Genomic DNA, 20,632 nt, shown 5'->3' with positions numbered 1-20,632 from the left:
GGTTGGAAATAATGACAAACCACAATAACAATAGCCAGCTAAACAAAACAAGTATAAACAGAAACAACAACTGAGGCTGGGAAGAGAAATGGCCTTTGGGGATATTATTTAGAAGCGACTTCAGACTTTGATTTCCCAGGCAGAGAAGATGGCAAAACAGCCAATGTGACTCCTCGGTTCTTGAGAAAGAGGCAAACTACATTTTCCTAAAGCTTCCTGTAGCCGAAGCCGTTGAACTGACTCTACTACAGTAAAAAAAAAAAAAAGAGTAAGGCAGAAAAATCAGGAGGTCCGGACAAAAAGCAAGGCTGGAAACCCCATGACTCCACTCTAAACAGCTGAACGTTTCTGAATCGCTGCCTCAGAAGTACAAGAATCCCCCTCGGCATCACATGCCTTTGCTTGGTCCCACGGGAAGGAGAAGGCTCTAATCAGCTTTCCGAGCCCCTCACGGAAAAAAGATCACACTGGGTGCAAAAGTCGTTATGCACGTAGTAATAGCACGTCCTGTATATTGACACAAGTGCTGTACATAAAAAAAAAAAAAAAAGGAAGTTTGCCCTGGTTATACAATGAAACACAGGGAGACAGGCAAAAAGTAAACAAGTTGTGCTGTTGTTCTTTATGGCACGAATTAAAACCTGAGTTAGGTGAGATGTGTGCCCGGCTGGGCAGAGACCGGGAAAAGCAGAGCAAAGAGTGGGGGAAGTCTGCTTTAACAAAGCTGCGCCTGAGAGCTCATGTCAGGATGCTGTCTGCTGCCACCTGCACAGGTTCTCCTGCAGAAATAACTTACGTTTTTAGCTTGCCTAGCTGAAGATTTACTCTCTTTTTCACTGAATTTGCTTTGTTTCTACAGTATAACTGCCCTTCCTTCTCCCCACAGCTCTCTCTCTCTCTCTCTCCAATTTAGAAGACTTTGAAATAAAGAAATAACCTGCTCCTTGGAAACAGAAATTAGTTGTTACATTTCTCCCTTGGTACAGCGGGGAAAACAGACCTTTAACTTTCCCCAATAGTTTGGAAATTTGGTGCGGAAACGCAGGAGCACCCATTTTCTCCTCCCCCCCCATCCGCTTCTCAGCTAACCTGTGGAGCTTGCTGCCGTGACACGTCGTCAAAAGCGAGTGTTTGCCAGGATTCAGAACTGAACTGAATACGCAAATGAACACTCGTGCACGCACACACGCGCCAATATATATTTGCATACATATTTATATATAAACAGTAACTATTTTTAAAAAGCACAATAACAACATCAAAGAAGTCTCAGGAACCACGGCGCTCTTTGTTCGCCGTAGACAGGCCTTTGTTCGCTGTAGACAGACCGGACCCTGCCTGGTCTGCTGTAGGCTTCTCCAGTGGCCTGCATCAGCTCACATCCCAAATCCCAAACAAGCAGCATTGGTGAGGGTGCTAGAAAGACAGCAGGTGACAACAACAACCTAGTGGTTAGTGGAGGAGGAGAAGATGAATAAGTAAACACAAGCGAAGTATGCGAGTTGCTTTATTAAAAGCATACCCATCGGGCTGCTTCTGCTACCTGCAGCGGCCAACAAATTCCCCGTCCTAACACACTCGAAGTGCCAGGATGCATTATTCAGTGCATGAGTAATTCACCACATTCTTTCGGATAATAGTCAGTTGTTGAGCCGGACTCTCTTTCACGAAGGTCAACAGCAACACCACTATTGTGGTTGTAGAGCGTGGCAGAACCTCGTGGCACCGTACCGACCAGATTAGAACAAGGATCCATGCAAAGATCCCGTGTAACGAAGGCCAGAAGGCTCCCATGTGGGCATAGAGGCACTTCTGTGGAGGATCGGGCCGTGAACTCACATTGAAAACCACAGGAAGGAACTCGTCAAGAGGAGGACCAGCTGCTCGTGTGGCCACCAGAAAAGCCAGTTGGCCAACTGGAGTTTCCCTCTTTGTGTGGAATGATAATTCGGGTGCTGAAGGACAATTGGTGAGCCAAATGTGAGGGTGGCCGCGGTACCTTGGGGGACTCTGCGCCAACTGCTTTAAACGAACCGTGCCGGGTGCTGTGGTGACTCTACTTTTTCTTGCAGGTATCGAGATCAGCCGTGCTGTTGAACTACTGTATTACTACCACGTGCTGTGGATGTAGTGCTTTGCCGGTGGAGAAAGCCCCTCTACCTCTGGTTTTGTAATGTATTCTGGTGCACGGCCCTGCCTCTGTTCGTATTAGGTGAAATGCTGCTGAAGTAGACGGGCCTAATTATGGCCTTTCATTCAAGATTAATATGAAGCCATTAAGCTCGTTTATGCAACCAGGTAGCCGAGCAATAGAAACATCTCAAACAAGCATGAGGCAATGTTGGAGGCCCGAAACCGTGCAATCAGTGGGCTTTCGGTGTGAAAAGGCATGGGAAACGCAGAAGCGAGCGCTGCCTTCACCTACGGACATGCGACAAAACACAGGGTGAGAGAAGGTTCGCTGTGGAAGAGTTGGAAGAGCTACCGAACCCACCAGCGGTCCGACCCCAATTCAGCCCCGAGTTAGGCGGGCTGAGTGGGACAGCTTCACCCTGCGCTCGGGGAAAATGAGCGCCGGTAGCTCTCTTTCGCAGTGACGGCACAGGAACGATGACCCAATTCTTTGCCAGCTTCCCCTCCGAGCCGAAATGCTCCAGAGAAACCCGGCTGTTTTTCTAATGGCTGGATCAGAAAAGGGTAACACCGCAGCAGCGCTTCTGGGACTTGTCCCTCCGCATTCTCCGAACACCGCTCTTATGTTTGCGGTTGTGCAGCGCTAGGTGAGACGCAGGCAGATTTTCTTGGTAATTAACCAGGTCTTCATTGACTTTGCCAATATTACCCCAGGTATTTTTTAAAAGGAAGGATTAGCTGACGTGTGGGAGAGGCTAAGAGAGAAAAATCAATTAAAGAAAAATCAAAGTTGGGTTATAAGGGAAGAACAGAAAAATCTGAGAATGGATTTAGTAGCCAGAGTTTACAAGGCGGCAACTGAATTTTTAATAAATTGACAGTTGATTTAATTGGATGATTATAACTTGGTAGTAAATGATATTTAAACTGACTCTTTCATCGGTTTTAAGATCAACTCCTTTTAAAAAGCTTAGTGTGCCTGTTTTCTTTAAGCTCGGAGGAATGGACGAGAAGACAGATGGAACCCCAGATCTGAACGTACACGTCCACTCCAATCTTTCAGTCGGACCATACTTCCATCTATTTTTCAAGGAAAAAATACTGAAAAGGAGACATTGCTGGGTGGGGGGCACTGAGTAGCACTGCTATGGGACCTTCCTGTCTTTCTAGGGCATGAAAGGGCCTTTTGGGAGAGAAACTTCTTTTGGGCAATGCTGTAGATGAGTGTGAACCCGTCTTCTTACCCATTTTGAAAGTGGGAGAGAATTGCACCCAATGGGTAATTTACAATCACGCTACTTGGATAGACAATGGCAACCATTTTCAGGCTACTGTACACTTCCTTTAAAGTTCTGGCTGCAGAAAAGCACCATAAAGTACTACTTATCCCTTCACATTTGTTAATTTTCGTCAAGGCAGCGTGCATAACTGCCAGGTACTTTCCAAAGAGACAGCCCCTGCTATGAAGAACAGACGTTCTTAGCTCAATATTGATACAATTTCCAGCTCCCAGTGCAAAACCACAGAACTTTCATTGTCAGGAGCTCCAGAGAGCACGCGCATGCACACACACACACACACACATTAGGCACTTTGTTTTATTTTGCAAAAAAAAAAAAAAAAAAAGTCTTTATATATAAACCATTTCATTCTCTCTCAAAACATTCTACAACTATACAGCTGTTTGCTCCGTCATTTGCATAGGAAATACCACAATACAAAAATAAGGTAGGGGGAGGCAAAAGAAGCAAAACAGCAACCAATTTATGCATGTGTTTCCACGTATAAACATTTGAAGCCTTACAAAATTATTTACATCGTTTGTCAACTATTTACATTAAGAGCAACATTTCTAACTATAAGAAACAAAACTATAATTTATCAAGTATATGTAAAATTGTCTTAAAAAAAAAAAAAGTGTCTATCATATACCACAAATAAATAAAGACAAACAACAGTTTTAACAAAGCTAGGTTTTCCTGCAAGACCCTTTTTTGGTATTTTGATTGTCTATTCTAGCCTTTGGTTGACAGCTTAATATTACGGCTTGTGAAGTCCAGACACTTAACCACGTTTGTTTGGTTTTCTCCTGTTGTCTGGCCAAATCCTACACGGTCTAACCTCATCTTTGGCCCTTCATCTACTCTTTCAAGGCTGAACACTGTGGATCAAAGCCACTGTTAGCATAAAAGGGCACCACTTCATTGACTTCAGCGGAGTTTCAGCTACTTTTGTCAGCAGTAAATTTTCCCCTGCGTGTGTCAATCTGAACAGTGGATTAACTAAACTGCACTGTAATTTTAAACAAAATTACTGTATCCTTTACCTTCCAGCAAATTACATGCAATATCCACGTGAAACCAGATCATACCGGTGCTGAACCAGCTTAACATGTCTGTATATGAAAATTGCATCCCAAATCCTTCTTTTTAAAGTGATACTAAGTTTAGCTTATAGTAAGAGGTTTAACGTTCTGTGTTCGTTGTTAACTATCCCCGTTATTTAAGCTTCCAACATTGACTTTACAGTTCGTTATATATGTTTTGCCCTTTTAAGCAATTTGAAAACAAAATCCTGCTTTGAATATTCAGTGCACACCGTTTGAGTTAACAGGTACAAAACATCTGAATGCTCAGCTCGTTTCTCTTACGAAGAATGAAGCTAAGTTGGTACTGTTTTGAGAGGTATTTAAATAACTTTTTTTGTAAATGTGCCGCGTTATAAAATGTAGAACAACTGCTTTTTTCTCCAGATGATTCTTAGAAAACTTTTGTATTAAACCTAAAAAGCTGATTTGCATATTTACAAAATCTTTGTCATAGCAAACATGCAACATACAGAACAAAATGTTTTGTTCTATGGCTGTTTATGAATTTTTCTATCATGTACTTTATCTCCACAGAACGACTTAACATTTAAAAAAACCCCACAAGTCCTAAATATGTCCAGTAAAAACCTGACAGATCACAATTCATGGCTTTTCCACTGCGTTCATTCACCTGCAGCCTCTCATTAATCCGTTTACTAAACATTGTCACAATAATGACAGTGCTTTGGTCAAAAACACCGCAAGAGAAAAAAAAAATGTATAAAGCTGCAATGTGTCAAGACGTAATACTTGTAAAGAGATGAAAACTGCTGACTAAAGCCATATAACACATCATGAGAGCAAACAAACCACTGAACACTCTGGTATTGTGATACAGTGTCTTCCCTTTTTTTCTGCATAAATATACAAAATATACATTTCCAGTTTCTTTTGAGATTTCTTTTAAATGGATAACCCATACTCAAAAATTAAACTAATTTTAGTTGGACGTCGAGAGTCAATAGGAAATTGCATAGATACAAAACAGCCGCAGCGACAAGTCCAGCTTTTAGTTCTGATGCCTCTTCATGTGGAGAGCCAGGTGATCGGAGCGCGAGAAGCTGCGATTGCAGACAGCGCACTGGAAGGGCTTTGCCCCCGTGTGCTTCCTGTAGTGGCGCGTTAATTCATCCGAGCGAGCGAATCTCCAGTCGCAGCCCTCCCACGTGCACTTGTAGGGTTTCTCACCTGAAATGGAGCACAGAGAAATGAGGCGGTCAGCTGTCGCTCTCACCGGTGTGGCATCACATCGAATGGCAACGGTGTTCAAGAGATAAATGACAGAAGAGGAGCTGACGTTTCACAGTTATTCACAGCTCTGTTCAACAGGCCCCAAAATAACAGCCCCTTTTGGTTTTTTGGCGAATTTTGCTCTTGAATCTGCGTTTTAGTACCTCAGTAAAACATAAGAAACTTTCAAACATACAAATTGGAGACAGGTACGGTACAGAAACCTGCATGAGACTGAAATACGCTCCCTTACACTCACCTCAATATGAGAGTTAGTAGGGGAAAAAAAAGCAGTCTCACGTGACAATCTGGCCTAGTTTGTGACTTAGGCTTGCACCTTTTAAAAATGGGTAAATTAAGTTACACAGAGCTTTTTTTAAGAGGTTTGAAATGGGAAGGAAGATTTCTATAAAGATTCTTTGTAGCGTGCAGCTCTGTTCGAGAGCTTCTGATGTGTGAAGAAAGAAAGGGGCACAGTGTGTTAGAAACACAAGGGGGACAGTATTTGCTAAAATATCAGGGGCAATGAAAACTTGCGGTATCCTGCTTTGGGCTAGCTATATATAGGAGAAAGCACCTAAAAGATCAAAGCACCCATTTTCAGAATCGAATGTCTACAATCAGGTGCTTAAATAGCCGTATTTTAGAGGTGGCAAGTGCTCGCTGCCTCCATCAGTCTGTACTGATGTAGGGGGAGCGTGGCGTCTCTGAAAAGTTGCCGTGTTAGAGCAGCTCAGAATACAGCTTCAAAGTACCCAGCTAGTCTTGAATGCAGCGGCCCAAGCACCCAAAATAATTGCATTCATCCATTTTAGAACTATAAATGGGGTATTTTAAGCATGCTTATAATTTATAGATTTGTTTGCTGAAATGGGAGAAACATGAAGCCACAAAGCCAAGATGACTTCTCTGTGAAAGCAGAACTTCAAGCACGTACATACACCTGCTCGGGAGCTGGTATGGACATGATGTCACCACACGAGCAAGCTTCGTATAAATAAAGAGGCTAAGATTACCTATTTATAGGCTATTGGTTGACGTTGGTTGACAAAAACACCTTTCAGTTGGGAGAGTCGATTGCTATCTATATCCTTTATATTAACCTGACCCGTTTGCCAAGAAGAGAAAGAAAACCCAGCTTATCAAAGCACTCGGCCGTAGCTTCATCTGGAGCAGAATCAGACCAAGGCTGAGCTTTCCAGAAAGTCCTTTCCAACACATCTTACGGATCTGCTCCCCCTCCACTGGTCTCAGACCTTTACCCTCACAGTGTCAATCCTTACAGCGCTGTGGAGTGCCTCCTACCTTTCCCTATTTTACCATCGCACAAGCACGCGGAAGGAGGACAGAAGCCAGTATCCTGCAATCAGACTGCTTGTTCTGCACTAGTTATGCAGAGAACACCATTTGAGAAACTCAAAAACATTACTTCAGAGACGCTAATTTATCATTCAGATGAAGTTATGAAACTGTTTCTGTCTGGGAGTTTCTATGGCTTCTTCTGACCAACTAACTAGTAACTTTCCGTCTACTACTAAGAGCAGAATCAGCCCTTTGCTCACAATGGGGACGTGACTTCATGTTGGCAGCACAGTCACAACCAGAACCAGACCTCTACAAGGAAAACTAACGACCCAGCCAAACCACCACCTCTTTGCATAAACGGTTACTGGGATTTATTGAAATCACAGTGGAAACATATCATCCCTTAAGAAAAACACACTTAGAGCCTGGCATCACCTCTCACAGAGTTCAAAATTACTTGGTGGATGGCAAATGAGAACACAAATTATTGCAAGTTTCTATTACAGCTGAATTTACTCTGCCTGATGCTGACTGAAGACTGGAATGATCTGCTATATAGGACTCTCTTTTGCTTCACGCAACATATACTTCAGGTTAAAATACAGATTTCACTCAAACTCAGCGTGCAAAGCTTTTCCAACATCCGAGAAGCCCGTTGAGATAACACATTTGGTCTTCACGGCAGAATGACAGGAAAGGTCTCTATGCGGCGAGGGCGCTTTTGCAGTATGTACATCATCTTTAATGTATTTAAACTGGGTTGTTAATGCAGTCTGGAAAAGGCTGCGTTGCTGATCCATAGGCTTAGCAGCAGGGAGATATTCTGTGAACACTCTGTGTTAAAACACAGGTGCACACACGGAGGTGGCACAAAAGCATTACTCCTGCATTCAAAGCGTCTTAACCTAAAGCCAGTGTATTTCTTTCTCCTTTCTCTCCCCTCTTCCCCCATATTAGCTTCAAAGTCTTCTTTAAAAACCTTCGCTTGAGACTGTCATATTATATATTGATGCTACACTCCCAGTCTTGTGATCCTCCCACTCTAACTGCCCAGAGAGAGCATATATATGGTCAGGCCTCCGTATACTCCAAACACTCGCTCATCCATTTTGTAGAATTACATGGGGAATGAGAGAAACGGTAAAGAGGTCGGGGAGATAGCACTTGTTGAACAAAAGCCTAGGAGTATCCAGGCCGAACCAGACCGGAATGGGGACCAGGGAATTAAAATCACTGTTTCCAAACTTGGCGTCGAGGAGGCACTGAAGCATGTGAAACTTCACCGCGTGCCACACTACACTGTACTGGAAAAGCAGTCTCAAAGTTGTCCCACTTAGGTGGTACCTGACCCCGTCTGAGGCCAAACAAAACCGCTGCCCCCCGGTTAAAACTTTTTCTAACCTGCGAGCAGCATCAGCAGGCGATACGAAGGCTCCTGGCATACAAACCGCCAGCAGTCGGGGCAGCGGAGAACCCTGTGCCTTGCTGGGTGCCACAGCTTCCAAGCCTCAGCTGAATCCAACGGCCAGGCCCCATCAAAACTCCAGGGGACCCAGCTTCCCAGAGACACTACCTAGAAACTTACCCCACTGCCACGGTCACTTCGCTGCCTGCCACAGCCACGAATCCCCCCCGGCAATGGCACTGCAGTGCCACGCAGCCCAGCACCGCTCCTCCTTGCCGGACGACTCCTGCAGACCTGAGCTAAACCCAGCAGCGCTCGGGGGATGCGCGGAGGGGAAGGAGCTGGTGCCTTACACAGATTGTTTTAACAGTGTTACTTTTATGTCCTGGAAATTAAAGCCAGAACGCTGCTTTTAACCCCTGCTTTGGCCAACACTGAGAACTGGAAAATGTATTTTTAGCGCCAGTGCAGAGGCCCAGATTATTTTGAATAAATCCTAGGGGTAAAATACTGAATATCTATGTTTGTAATACTAGTTTCCGTTGGAAAGTTCTATTTAAGAACTGAATCAATTTAAAATGTTTTCCTTTTGGGCAAGGAGGAAGGAGGGGGCAAGAAAAAGAAAGTGGAGATTATTTTCACTCCTTTAAAGAAAGCAGAAGAACAACTAGCTGGTAGTATTTTCTCTCTCTCAACCTATACACATGCTTTTTGTTATTTAGCAGAAATACGAATTTGGTTTAAGTTCCTGCGGCAAGGTAAAAAGAGCCTCACGTTACATATTTTCTGAAGTGATCCTGCTTCTTTGCTATGCTGACTTTAAAGCGCTGAGAAACCCGGGGTTGAAGATTTATTTTTAAAAAAAGCAGGTATACACAACAAGGGACACAGAACCCTTTATCCACTGTTTTCATTGGCTACATAGTAATGTAAGTTTTGTTTACTTTAATGATTGTGCGAAATACAGTAGCTGTAAAGTTTCAGAAATATTTGGTTTTCCTCCAGCAATTTAGGGTTTCTATAGGGTGTTAAACCAAGAATGCCACTGGTCATCAAATACGAAGGCAGTACGGCTCGGTTACTGGAACACGATCGTGGTATCAAACAGATATTTCACTGTAAAAGCAAGAAAACAGCTAACTCCTCCACTTCAGGGGAGCTTCCACGGGATTTGTTAGAATGTCAACACTGTTCAACTAAAACACCATGGAGGAAGCTGGTACCGATTTCCAGCCAAATAGCACACTCCAACCCTTTCTTCCCAAGCCAGAAATATTATACACAGCACTTCTGGGAAACAGAACTGCTTTCCTTTAAATTATACTTCAACAGGATAGGGATTTCATAAGTTTAATTGGATTTCTGTATAACCTCCTTCCAGTATCACTGATTTAAAATATTTTGCTAGGCTTATACATCACAAAATATATTTTTAAGTTCTTCAGCTGTTAATATGTATCCATTCTCCAGTTTAAAAAAAATACGTTTGTGGAGCATGAGAAGCAGACTTGTACTTGAGCACAGAAATTTTAAGCCCTCATGTTTAGTTTGGAAGCTCTTTTACAGAAAGCACCTAGCAAGAGATAAGGGAGTTTAACCTGAAAGGAGGCTATTTTGCTTGCAACGTGTCTGTCTGTTAAAAAATACTATTTATAATGCTGTGAGATTGCAAGGATGTCAAAAAGATGCCTGGATAGCCACATATAACATGCTAACCTCATCAGCCACTTCAACAGATAAACTACCCCAAGGCAGATCCCAAGGTTTGGGATCCTCTCCGATACCACAAGAGAATGGTCTGGACCAGCAGAGGCACTCCGCCTTGGCTCTTCTCCCTTTAATTTATCTTCTCGGGATTTAGTCGTTTCAAAATACATGGATTGTTTTCCTGACATTCATTCTAGCCACTGGCAGTGACCGTCGTGGCCATGCTCATTTGGGTAAGGTACGGTGCTGCCAGGGGAGGGGGGTGACGCTCATTTTGAAGACACCCTCTATCTTCAACACGTCTGTTCAAGAAAATGTTTCTGCTTAAAATTCTGTTTGGAAAAAACCTGCATTAGTGGTGAATTTCCCCATCAACAACAAAATGGGCTGCTTTACTTCACCGAACAGTTGTGTGAGTTTATTTCTGCAACTCACTGCTAAGGATGGCTTGCTTTAAATACAAAGCTGCAAACAGCAAGGGCCTGACTTTCAAACCTAAAGTTAGGTAACTCTGTTGGCATGCAGAAATCCAGATACAGGTATTACACCAGCCAACGCCTGCAACTTCTCTGATTTCCTATCAGAAATTTCTGTCAGAGCGGTGAGTTTGCAGCTTCCTCGAGGAAGAAAAAGCAGCACGCTTTTCAAAGACTCCAGAAAGACAACACCCGATTACAGCTCGTAGGGTGTAAAAGTATAAAGACACCCACCACCACCATTCTTTCCATCATTTTAATATTACTTGTATTTATTACGGAATTATTTCTAGTGGCAAGTGTTCAGCCTTAAAAAATATTCAACTAGGTGCGATAAAGAGCTGGTAGGTAAAGCAGAAGTTTCCGCACCATAACCGCACCAGTTATGTACATAACCTATACTAGGGCCGGTTTTAAAACAGGTTATTCTAAAGATTTGTGTTGTCTCAGTTTTCTGGTGCATTTGTTTTCAAATTTTTCGAATCTTAACACCAGTTGTCGTAGTTCCCGGACATGCTATAGCCTCAAGTTCTTAGAAAAAAACAAGAACAAATGAAGTATTTTTCCTCTGTTTTCATTTTGCCTGAAATAGCTTTAGTTGATAGCATCACAGTTTTAAACTCTGGTCTCTTCCAGGCTGACTGGAACCAAAAGTAGTTGCTTGGGTGCATGTCTGCATGTATTCAGAAGAAGTTTTTATCTCCCAACGTTGACCTAAAACTGGACCTTCCTTCTGCCATTGAGTAAGCGCTGTAGCCATTGTTAAAAGCAGCTTGTTGGTTGGGTTTTTGCCCTTTCTTAGGATGGGGAGAGGGTGTGTGGGGGGATTTAGAGAAAGAGAAGAAAGCTGAAATTCCAAATAAAAAAAATCCCTCAGGTGTTTAAAAGCTCCTCGGTGCACCGAAATTCTCAGTTGTCCAAGATGGAGATGGATCAGTGGGCTGACAGCACGCAAGGTAAGTCCAGCTTATTTTGTGAGCAACAAAATAAATTTTGTCCTTGAAACATCCAGCCCACCAGTGATATGAATGCGTAACATATGCCGCAGATTTTTAAATGCGATAAAGCCTCTGCCTGGTATAGTAATGGCTAGAGGGTGACCATTGAGTACTACTTCACAACGACACAGCATTTTAAGGAATCCCGTAACAGAGAGCTGTTGCGCTTCCTAAGTCCGACTGCTGATAAATCAGGCGGTATTTGATCTCTTTCTAACAAAAGTACGGACAGGAAAAAAGACCACTGACTGGTAAGCAAATAGGACGGTCAAAAGAGTCGTGCATCGTTCACTTTCTGACTACAGAGGTGCAGAAGGCATTATCTTCTCAGAGCTCCCACCAGTGCTTGAAGCACTCTTATTTTGCTAAGTGTTGTCTTAACGCAGTTCAAGGATTACTGGGGAATCTTGACTGGCCTGTGCAATGGTTTATTTTCTTTCTGGCATAACATTCTGTCTTAACAGAGGTGGTCTCTCTTCAAGGAGATATGCAAACAAAGAGGAAAGGAATTTTTTTTAAGTAGGTTTATAAGAAATCCATGCCATCTGGGGTGCGTGGCTGTGTCTACAAGTCCTGTGCTGAAGAACACATTTCCTCATCTACGCCTGTGGTGCAAGAACAGCTCTTTAGCTCTCACACCAGTAACACTGGCTCTTGTACAGTCAGATAAGAGGTGCTCTTAAAATGGAATTTATTAAACACGTACTGTAGACTTCCAGATTTCCATTTACTCTATGCGTACACACATTAAAAAAAAAAAAAAATTGAAAGCAATACATTAAAGCTATTTTACCTCAAAGCGAAGCACTGTACACTTGCCAAAATCAAAGGTTTTAATATGTCCTTAATCAGAGTTGTTAGAGATCACTGAATATAAATAATGCAGCCTGACAGGACAGGAATGCTGCTACCAAGATACTCAGACTAAACTAGGACATTACTTAAATGTTTCTAATCTTTCACCAATGGGAGGTGCAGGTCATCTAACAAACAACACACTACCCTGGAACTAGGAGTCAATCGTCCCAGTCAAGCTCAGAAATTAATTACAATAAGGAATGTCTAATCAAATAATGGAAAGTTTTAATCACCGGCAATTGCTGTGTGAATCTTGAGACTATATTAGCCTATGTAGGACAGTCTCAAAATGAACTATATTTAAAGCCGGTCTCTTAGGTCAACAGTTCCCTTATCAGGAATCAAATATCCTGGAACTGAAGTTTAATCCTCTCAGGGAGCAATTGACAGAAACAACAGTTTTTTTAAGCTTTCATGCTTAGAGGGACTTTCTAGGCTTTTAATCAAAAAGAAAATATTAGGCTTTTCTTTTCAGTATCTAAAATCTAGAAGGAATACCCCTCACCTGACACCTTGGAATTTAATTCCTGCTTCATAAAAATTGCGTGCTGGACACTGGTGTGAATGAGCAGTCGTATTTAATTAAAATTTAGTTTATGTTGCTAAGATTTCACCCTCTTTTGAGCAACACATTCAAACGTGCCTCATTTAGTTTATGACTACAGATAAAGAACCAGATCAATTAGTCCCAAGGTCTGCGATCATTCACAAAGTGCTTGGAAAAAAAAAAAAAAATCCATTATTTTCCCTTAAACTGTGGTTTGCACAGGAAAATAATGTACTTCCATTTCTCACACAGGCAACTAATGGATTTAGCAGAATTCATAAATAAAAGATACCAGCATATTCTCCAGTAGTGTCTAGCAACACTGCACTTTAATGCACTTTGTCAACAGTTTTATTTAACTCTCCTCCATTTTTCCTTATTGTCTCTATCAATGATGGCATTTACTGACACCTCCTTAAAGTATAACCATGCAACTGACTCATCCAACAGGTTAAAGAGGCAGAATCTGCACAGAAATATTACTTAACAGCTATTCTCATGATGCAAAGATTTTTCCAGGATGAGGTTTGCTACGTACACAGAACGCTGCAACCATGAGCAAGGCAGAGTCTTTTGGGGCCTCCATTCCCCACTTGCACACCAGAGGTGAAATCCCTCACCTAGGTCTCAGGATGATTTGAGTCAATACATGTTTTCGCAAGGTGACTTTTTTCCAGCAGGAGTCCAACTACCATTCGCCCTCCCTTCTGAACAACGGGGCATCCTGAATTCCCGGGCAAGTCTATACGGTATCACCTTTAACAAGCTCTGGTAAATTCAGATTGCCAGGTCCTATGGACTGCTGGAGCCTGCTGCACACAACTGGTTCTAATTCTGAGTTACCATCAGAGCCTAATTCTGGATCTATTGAGGCAGAGATCTAAAATAAAATAAAACGTTTAACACCTTGAGGAACCACATGAGTCAGCAGCTGTCCCATGCCTATATAAACATTTGAAATAACTAGGGATGGTGGAAGTATTTTGAGTGCATCTCATTTAGAGAAATGCCATTTCTCTTGAGTTATCTCGGCTTCCACTTCCCATCACCAAATACAAACTAGATCTATAGATAGAGATGAAATAGTTCTGCAGCTAATGCTAGAAACTATTAATGGCAAGCCCACCATGTGACCCGAGAACATGCCTGTACAAAGACTCTGTATACGGAAAACCAACATGCAGCTGGAAAATGTCCTCAATGTGCATGCCTTGATGTGTTCAAAACAATGACAGATTTTCCTCTTAAAACCATACACCGTTCTGAACTGTGCAGCTGTTCACAGAAGTAATAAAGAACCCCCCCCCACCCTGGAGCCAGCAGCTCTTCCGCAGCGTTACAGGTAGGGTACAGGTAGGGTATTCCAGGGGCTTGCATATCAAAGGCTCAACTTCCACAGTCCAGATTTTTAACATACAAAGAAATCCTAATAGGGTAAGTTATAGGCTGCTGTTTCTAAAGGATCAGTCGGGATACATGTGTATAGTTGGATGCCAGAAAAGGAACCGAAGGAGGTTTATCTGCAACAGAAAAGTAACTCCTCTTCACTGACATTTGGCATGTTTTTCAAGTTGGACACAGAGCTGTTATGCCAGAACCTTAAGGTGATTTTACTGCTGGACAGCCCGCAATAAATGCGTAACCCCCTCCCCCATTATATATCGTAGCTGCACAATGCCAGTTATGAAATGAAACTTGTTCCATGACTAGCAGGTAGAATTATTTTAGATGATCCCTGCTTCAAAAGGTCAAAAAATCCAGTCTGTTCTGAGAGATGTTCCAGCAGGTACTTTAGCACACTGAATACCTGAACATTCCTGTTTTAGGAATAACTAATGCCAAGTTAAGATACCATACAGAAGTGTTTTAAGGCATTAAAATGTACCAGACATCTGCTCCAGAACTGCATGGAGATGGATACAAAATGTCCTGTATCTTTGCAGCATTCAAATCTTTTGTTCCTCTTCAACTTTGGGGTTACCAGTTTACCAACAACTAAAATTTACCTCCTTATTTACAAACACTGAACTGTTACCTAGAGAAAGAAAAACTGGTGCCTGCTTCAGCGACTGGTACAAATACATTAACCCTGCTTATCTCTTTACATGAATACTGGATTCCTAATCAACAGCAAAAGTCCAGGGTAATTACAGTAAATCAGAATAACTATACCTGCCTATACCACCTGACTTAGTGTAAGGTAAACACCTTGGGAACGCCTAAGAAGGAAAAAGTAAGAGATTTTCTCTTGCCCACTTCCTATAGTTTTATTTAAATATCAAGCCTGACACCGTGTTCATATCTCAATTGGAAAAAAAGACTACAGCCTACATTCCACCTTTCAGAAAAAACAACATTTCCCTTGGGTTTGTTCTCAAAAAAGGTCTACTAAACCCAGTGAAAACCCTTCAGAAGAGAAAGGCTGCTAAATAAATACTGTGAAAAAGGCTGAGATTTTCCAATACAAAAGGAAAACCATAAGGTTTGTCCTGACTTTTAATGGCAGACAAACTTTGCTGCAGGCTCTTTTATTTTAAGATGACAGATTGCTGAGAAGGGCGGGGACTGGTTGGGATGAGAGAGAGACTGCAGCCAATTTTAAAAGGTATTGTTAAGAAACTAAGAATAAGGAGAAAACAACTTCAGTGGTCCATGATTACTAAAGAACGGGTTTAGCCAGATAAACAGGTCTGCTATCCCTGCAGGGATTTGAAAGAATATCACACACAACTTTATTAAAATGGATTACGTGACACTTGCTTTAGACTTTGAAGGTAAAAGCTTCACAAGAGTCCTTTTATAAAAAAAAAAAAAAAAAAAAAAAAAAGAAATCAAAGCTCAATAGGGCCATATGAATTCATAGTTCTGGGGGATGCAGTGCACAGAGGCACACACCCAAATTTAGCCCTCGGCATGGAGCCTTCTCTTTGGAGATCAATAGCGAGATTCCCCTGCTCTCCTGGAGGAGCTGTGCAACTCCACAGGTTTCCCTGAGTTTTCGCCCATTTACTTTAACATTCAGCAAATCGACTTATGGTACTGGGTAATACACATTTCAACCATATGTTAAGGCGGAGATCAGAATCGGTGCTGGAAATCTTCAAGTATTAAGTGAATATTCAAGAGAGTTAAACTAATCCAAACTCTGAAATAATGAAGGTAACAGGATACAGACTCACATTCTTGCATGTAATGCACGCTTTAGACAGTTTATCCCTTCATTCACCTCCCCAGAAGACCCTTTGTATTACAGACCTGCTTAAGTTCACTAGATTTTTATCTAAAACAACATTCTTGTTTCCATGAATACATCAGCTCCTCTGACCTTTGCTCATTTATCCACATTTCTAAGGTCAAATATCTATAGGTAAAACAGCGAAGGCAACAATAAACATTAGTGACCCTAAGCAATATATATTAGCGATGCGGTATGTATTTCTGTGCACACAAGTATTAACTTTATAAACCCTAAAGTAATTTCTACTCAAGGTACAAAAGAGACATAAACTGATTTAAAAAAGGAAAAGTGTACGTTTCAAATGATGACTATGTAATGTTAACTTTTAGATTAAAGCTTTGCTTTTATCTCTCTTCCTAGTTATTGTATAATAGCAAGCGAGATATTTAAAACTAGTATTTAGTTGCTGGCTAAAGTGCGTAAGTGGAAATCGCACACTCTTGAACTTACAGATTATTCATTAAAGAGCAATGGGACTCTGACATTACTCAGGTTTACAGCCTCATGAAAATACTCCTTCCTTACTGAGCTTGCTGGTAGTGAGTGATTATATATATCAAAAATATTTTTAACGGTGTTCTTGTTTAGTCTATTGCTAACACAAAGCAATAATCTTTGCACAGTTGCTTTTAATTTTTTACAGAGCCTGGAACACAAGTAACTCATTCATCAAAACAAAATTTCCATAGTAACATTTAGTCATGAGATAGTCAATTTCTTTACGATAATCCAATGATCCATTCAAAATAGCTGCTGAATAAAAGGCCTTGTTTCCACAGAGATAGTGAAACATTTTGTTAGATCATCGCTCATGCTAAGTTTTGGGTTGACTTTTGGTTTAAACTCAGGTGAAACCCCCTGACTTGAACGGCACAGCCGCAGTGCTGACAGCCTGCTTCAATAAGCAAATTGCTTGAACTGCGACTCGCGTGTTGCTCTGAGTCGAGGTCCACACAGAAAAGAGCCGGGGTTCACGCTCGGTTTTAAAAACAGGAGTCACAGCCCTCTCATTCGATTTCTCTACAAAATCAGTCATGTGCTTTTCACTGATTTAGCATGAGCAGTTCTGTACTAAGATCCCAGCAAAGAACTGTCCTGAATAGTTTCAGGTGCGCTGCTGGGGAGCGACGTGGTCTCCCTCTCTCCTCCTTCCCCCCTGCCTCAGCAGGTGAACGCTTAGGCAGAGCACCCACAGCGGTTCCACCTCCCAGGCGCCGTCCTCTGCGCGCGTGGCTCCCGCGCCCACGCACAAGCAACACCGTTCCCCAGCTCCGCTCCACGCGGGCCCATCAACAGGGACTGCGCCTGTAGCGGCAGGCAGAATCTGATCGAGGTACAAAAAACCAAGTGTGACGCACTGACACTTTTCATTTCCTCCGTTTTAATGCCTTTCAGGGACAAAAAATTGAAATGATGTCCCTTTTAAAAAAAATAAAAATATATATAGAACCACTTCTCTTAAAAAAAAAAAATTAAAATAAAGCACACTAAGGATGAAGCAAGTGGAGTTTTCGTAACGTTTCTGCAAAAATCTAAGATTAAATAATTCTAACAGGACAAAGAGAAAGCCCAAACCAGAAAATTCTATCTATTTAGATAAATCTTGGAAACTGTAACATGTTTACTATGCTTAGAACATTATTCAAGGGAAAAAAGTATTTTTTTTAATACTTCATGGCATTTTAGATTGAAAAGCAAAGCTTCCATTTTTATTCTCAGCTATTTTGAGTTCTGCATTGTAACAGGTTTAGCAAAACTGCGTTAAGAATAAAAGCAATTTTTCCTCTCATTGACCAAATCGTAAGTTTTTTTTAACTGAACTGCCAGCCTGAACCCACACCACTCTACAGAAAACAGGGAGAAGATGGCAGATCAAACATGCTTGCTTTCTCAGAAAATGCGTAAGCCCTGAGCGAACAAGAGACAGCGAAAGAGCGAGTACATACCCGTGTGGGTTCTCAGGTGTGCTTTTAAGTGAGAAGACTTTGTATAAACTTTCGTGCAGCCTAAAACAAAACAAAACAAAAAAGCAGAGAGGTGTTTCATTAGGGAGAACAGGAACGCTCCATGTTAGGTTTTAACTTCCTCACTCCGCGCTGGGGTACTATCTGGAAACATTTACTACCTTCTGGCACCATCACAATTTAAAAGTAGTATTTGATATAGAAAGCTCCTAGGGAGATGTTGCTTTACATAGAAAAGAGAAAAACGCGTATGTTGCTGTTAGACTTACTACCTTGTAATGTAGTACAGACCAATGGCTGCTACAATCTACGTACGGTAACACCTGCTACATGAAGAAACAACTCGGAGGGGGACTCTATTTTTTTAAAAATTTCCTAGAGAATTTGCTCAAGCCAGACTCGGTGTCATCGTCACCCGGGGCATTTATCATAGCGCACACACCGTAGGGGTGATACACGGCTGAGAGTTAGGTTGGTAAGGGGGGAGATCCACCGCGAGCACCAGTCTCTCTCGGATGGGTGTGAGCGCCTTGCATCTGGATTCGTGTGCTACGTGGAGGCACGGCTTATAGTCAGGTTCCTCTTCCCCTTCAGCGCAGGAGGAGAGGCTGGAAGGGAATCCATCTTCTGTGGACAGTTTTCAGAGGCAGCTTTAATGGATTTATGCAGGCAGCCGAATCCCCCGTTCATAACAGGGACGATACAGCCACGGCCTTGGCTACAGGGAGCTGAAATGACTCTTCCAGCGCCAGCAGATTCAAACTGCGCTGTACTGCGTCGGATAAACTGAGCCTCTGCTCCCTCAGGGGTAGTGTAAAAGTGGAGCGGGAGCTGCATGGTCACACTGACTTAAATTAGAGAAGGCCATCTCTTTTTTTTTTTTTTTTTTTTTTTTTTCTTTTTTTTTTTTCCCTTTGTCTTTTGTCTGTGGGGTACAAGTTTTGTAACACGGTAAAATGAGCTCAGTAGTTTTAAGAGAGTAACAAATGACACGAAGAAAAGGGTGTAAGTTATTTAAAGAACGTGAAAGTGTGCCGCACAAAATAAGACAATGAAGAAGAGAAATTCTTCTTTAACAAGAAATCATTTGGTTCTCCCTAGGTGTAGACTACAGCTAAAGAAAACCACTTCTACCTCGCCCACGATTATTCACACTTTGCTTATTGCAGGAGCGGGGATGTTCTGGCACAGACTGCTTACCGGGATAGTCACAGTAGTGGATACGTCTTTTCTCCAAATCTGGGTTACTTCTCCTGTTGTATCTGACTGGTTGGATGTTCTGGGGGGTTATGGGCAGAGTCGCTGGTAAATTCGGATTGTGAATTGCCAGCTTGGAAGCTATAGTCGCGGCGTACGACGGAGGAGGGGTTAAATTCTGTAGCATCTCTGCTTGTCTATCTGGACTCCCAGGCTCTGAGCTTGGGGGCGAAGGAGGGAAGTAAGTGGCCTGCTGCTGCAGAAACTGGTTTGGCATGGTGTAGGTGCAGGGGGGGATGCCCTGGAACTGTTTCATCGCAGTCTGTGGAACAGCCGAGGAGAGCGTGTTAAGGCCCGCCATGGCTGACGGCATGGAGACATTGTTCAGGGAGTCCATCACGGCTGCCTGGGTAGTAGCGTTGGGCATATCTAAATCCGGTGAGCTCAAGAGCTGATATAACTGGCCTTGCTGGGGCGTGACGGAGAGGTGAACATCTGGAGTAGGAAGCTCCTGCTTGATGAAAATGTTGTTCACATCGGGAGTTTGGTGGGAGCTGAAGATGCTGGTAAATTCGGGGAGGGCCTGAGTGGGGGCAGGGGCAGTAGTTTCGCTCTGGTGACTGAAGATGGTGACCGGCTCTGTCTTGATGTGGGTGACACAGGGCCGCTGCGATTTGTACAGGCCAGTTCTCAGGTGGCTAATGTCGGGGAGGAAGACGTTCATGTTGATGCTGTAAGGCAACCCTTCGCTGTCAGTGAAAAACTGGTCTACAACCGAGGCACTGTCTCTTCGGTATTTCTTATGCTCGGGGATGACGGGAACGGGCGGGAGCTGAGGTGCCAGGTACTTCTCCATTTCACATCTTGTCTACAAAACCAAAACACACCATAATACACGATTCGTTACCAACTAAGAGAGAGGATGGCATGCAAGTCGCGTGAGGCTTTGCAAATAAAAGGCAATACTGTTCAGCCGGCCGCAAGCTACCTACGGAGGAAGTTATAAACATCCACGCTAATGAAAACCTGTCTTTTATAAATCAGCGTGCTAATCAACATCATCAAGGACATGGAGATAAAGTCATGGCACAAGTCGCTCACGCAGAGCAAGCATTAAGATCGATCTGATGCTTCAGCATACGACAAAACTTTTCATCTTTCATGCCTGCAAGACAGCCCGAGTCGCCGAAGTGACAGGCGCTTGCG

The 20,632-nt window shown here is 42.6% G+C and overlaps 1 protein-coding gene across 1 annotated transcript; it reads right to left on the bottom strand.

Annotated features, from left to right (window-relative positions):
- Positions 1–5,510: 5,510 nt before the first annotated feature.
- On the bottom strand, positions 5,511–20,297 carry KLF5 (Kruppel like factor 5). The gene is made up of 3 exons (XM_009636811.2): positions 19,430–20,297; positions 18,212–18,271; positions 5,511–5,689 (listed from the first exon to the last, which is right to left on the bottom strand). Exons 1-3 carry the CDS (start codon positions 20,280–20,282, stop codon positions 5,511–5,513), a joined length of 1,092 nt encoding a protein of 363 aa, XP_009635106.1. The 5' UTR covers positions 20,283–20,297.
- Between the last annotated feature and the right edge of the window lie 335 nt (positions 20,298–20,632).

The sequence above is a fragment of the Egretta garzetta genome, unplaced genomic scaffold (assembly GCF_000687185.1).
Source record: "Egretta garzetta isolate BGI_Z169 unplaced genomic scaffold, ASM68718v1 scaffold524, whole genome shotgun sequence".
NCBI lineage: Eukaryota > Metazoa > Chordata > Aves > Pelecaniformes > Ardeidae > Egretta > Egretta garzetta.
Note: the sequence above shows the minus strand (reverse complement) of the source record. Positions and strands in the feature narration are given on the sequence as shown.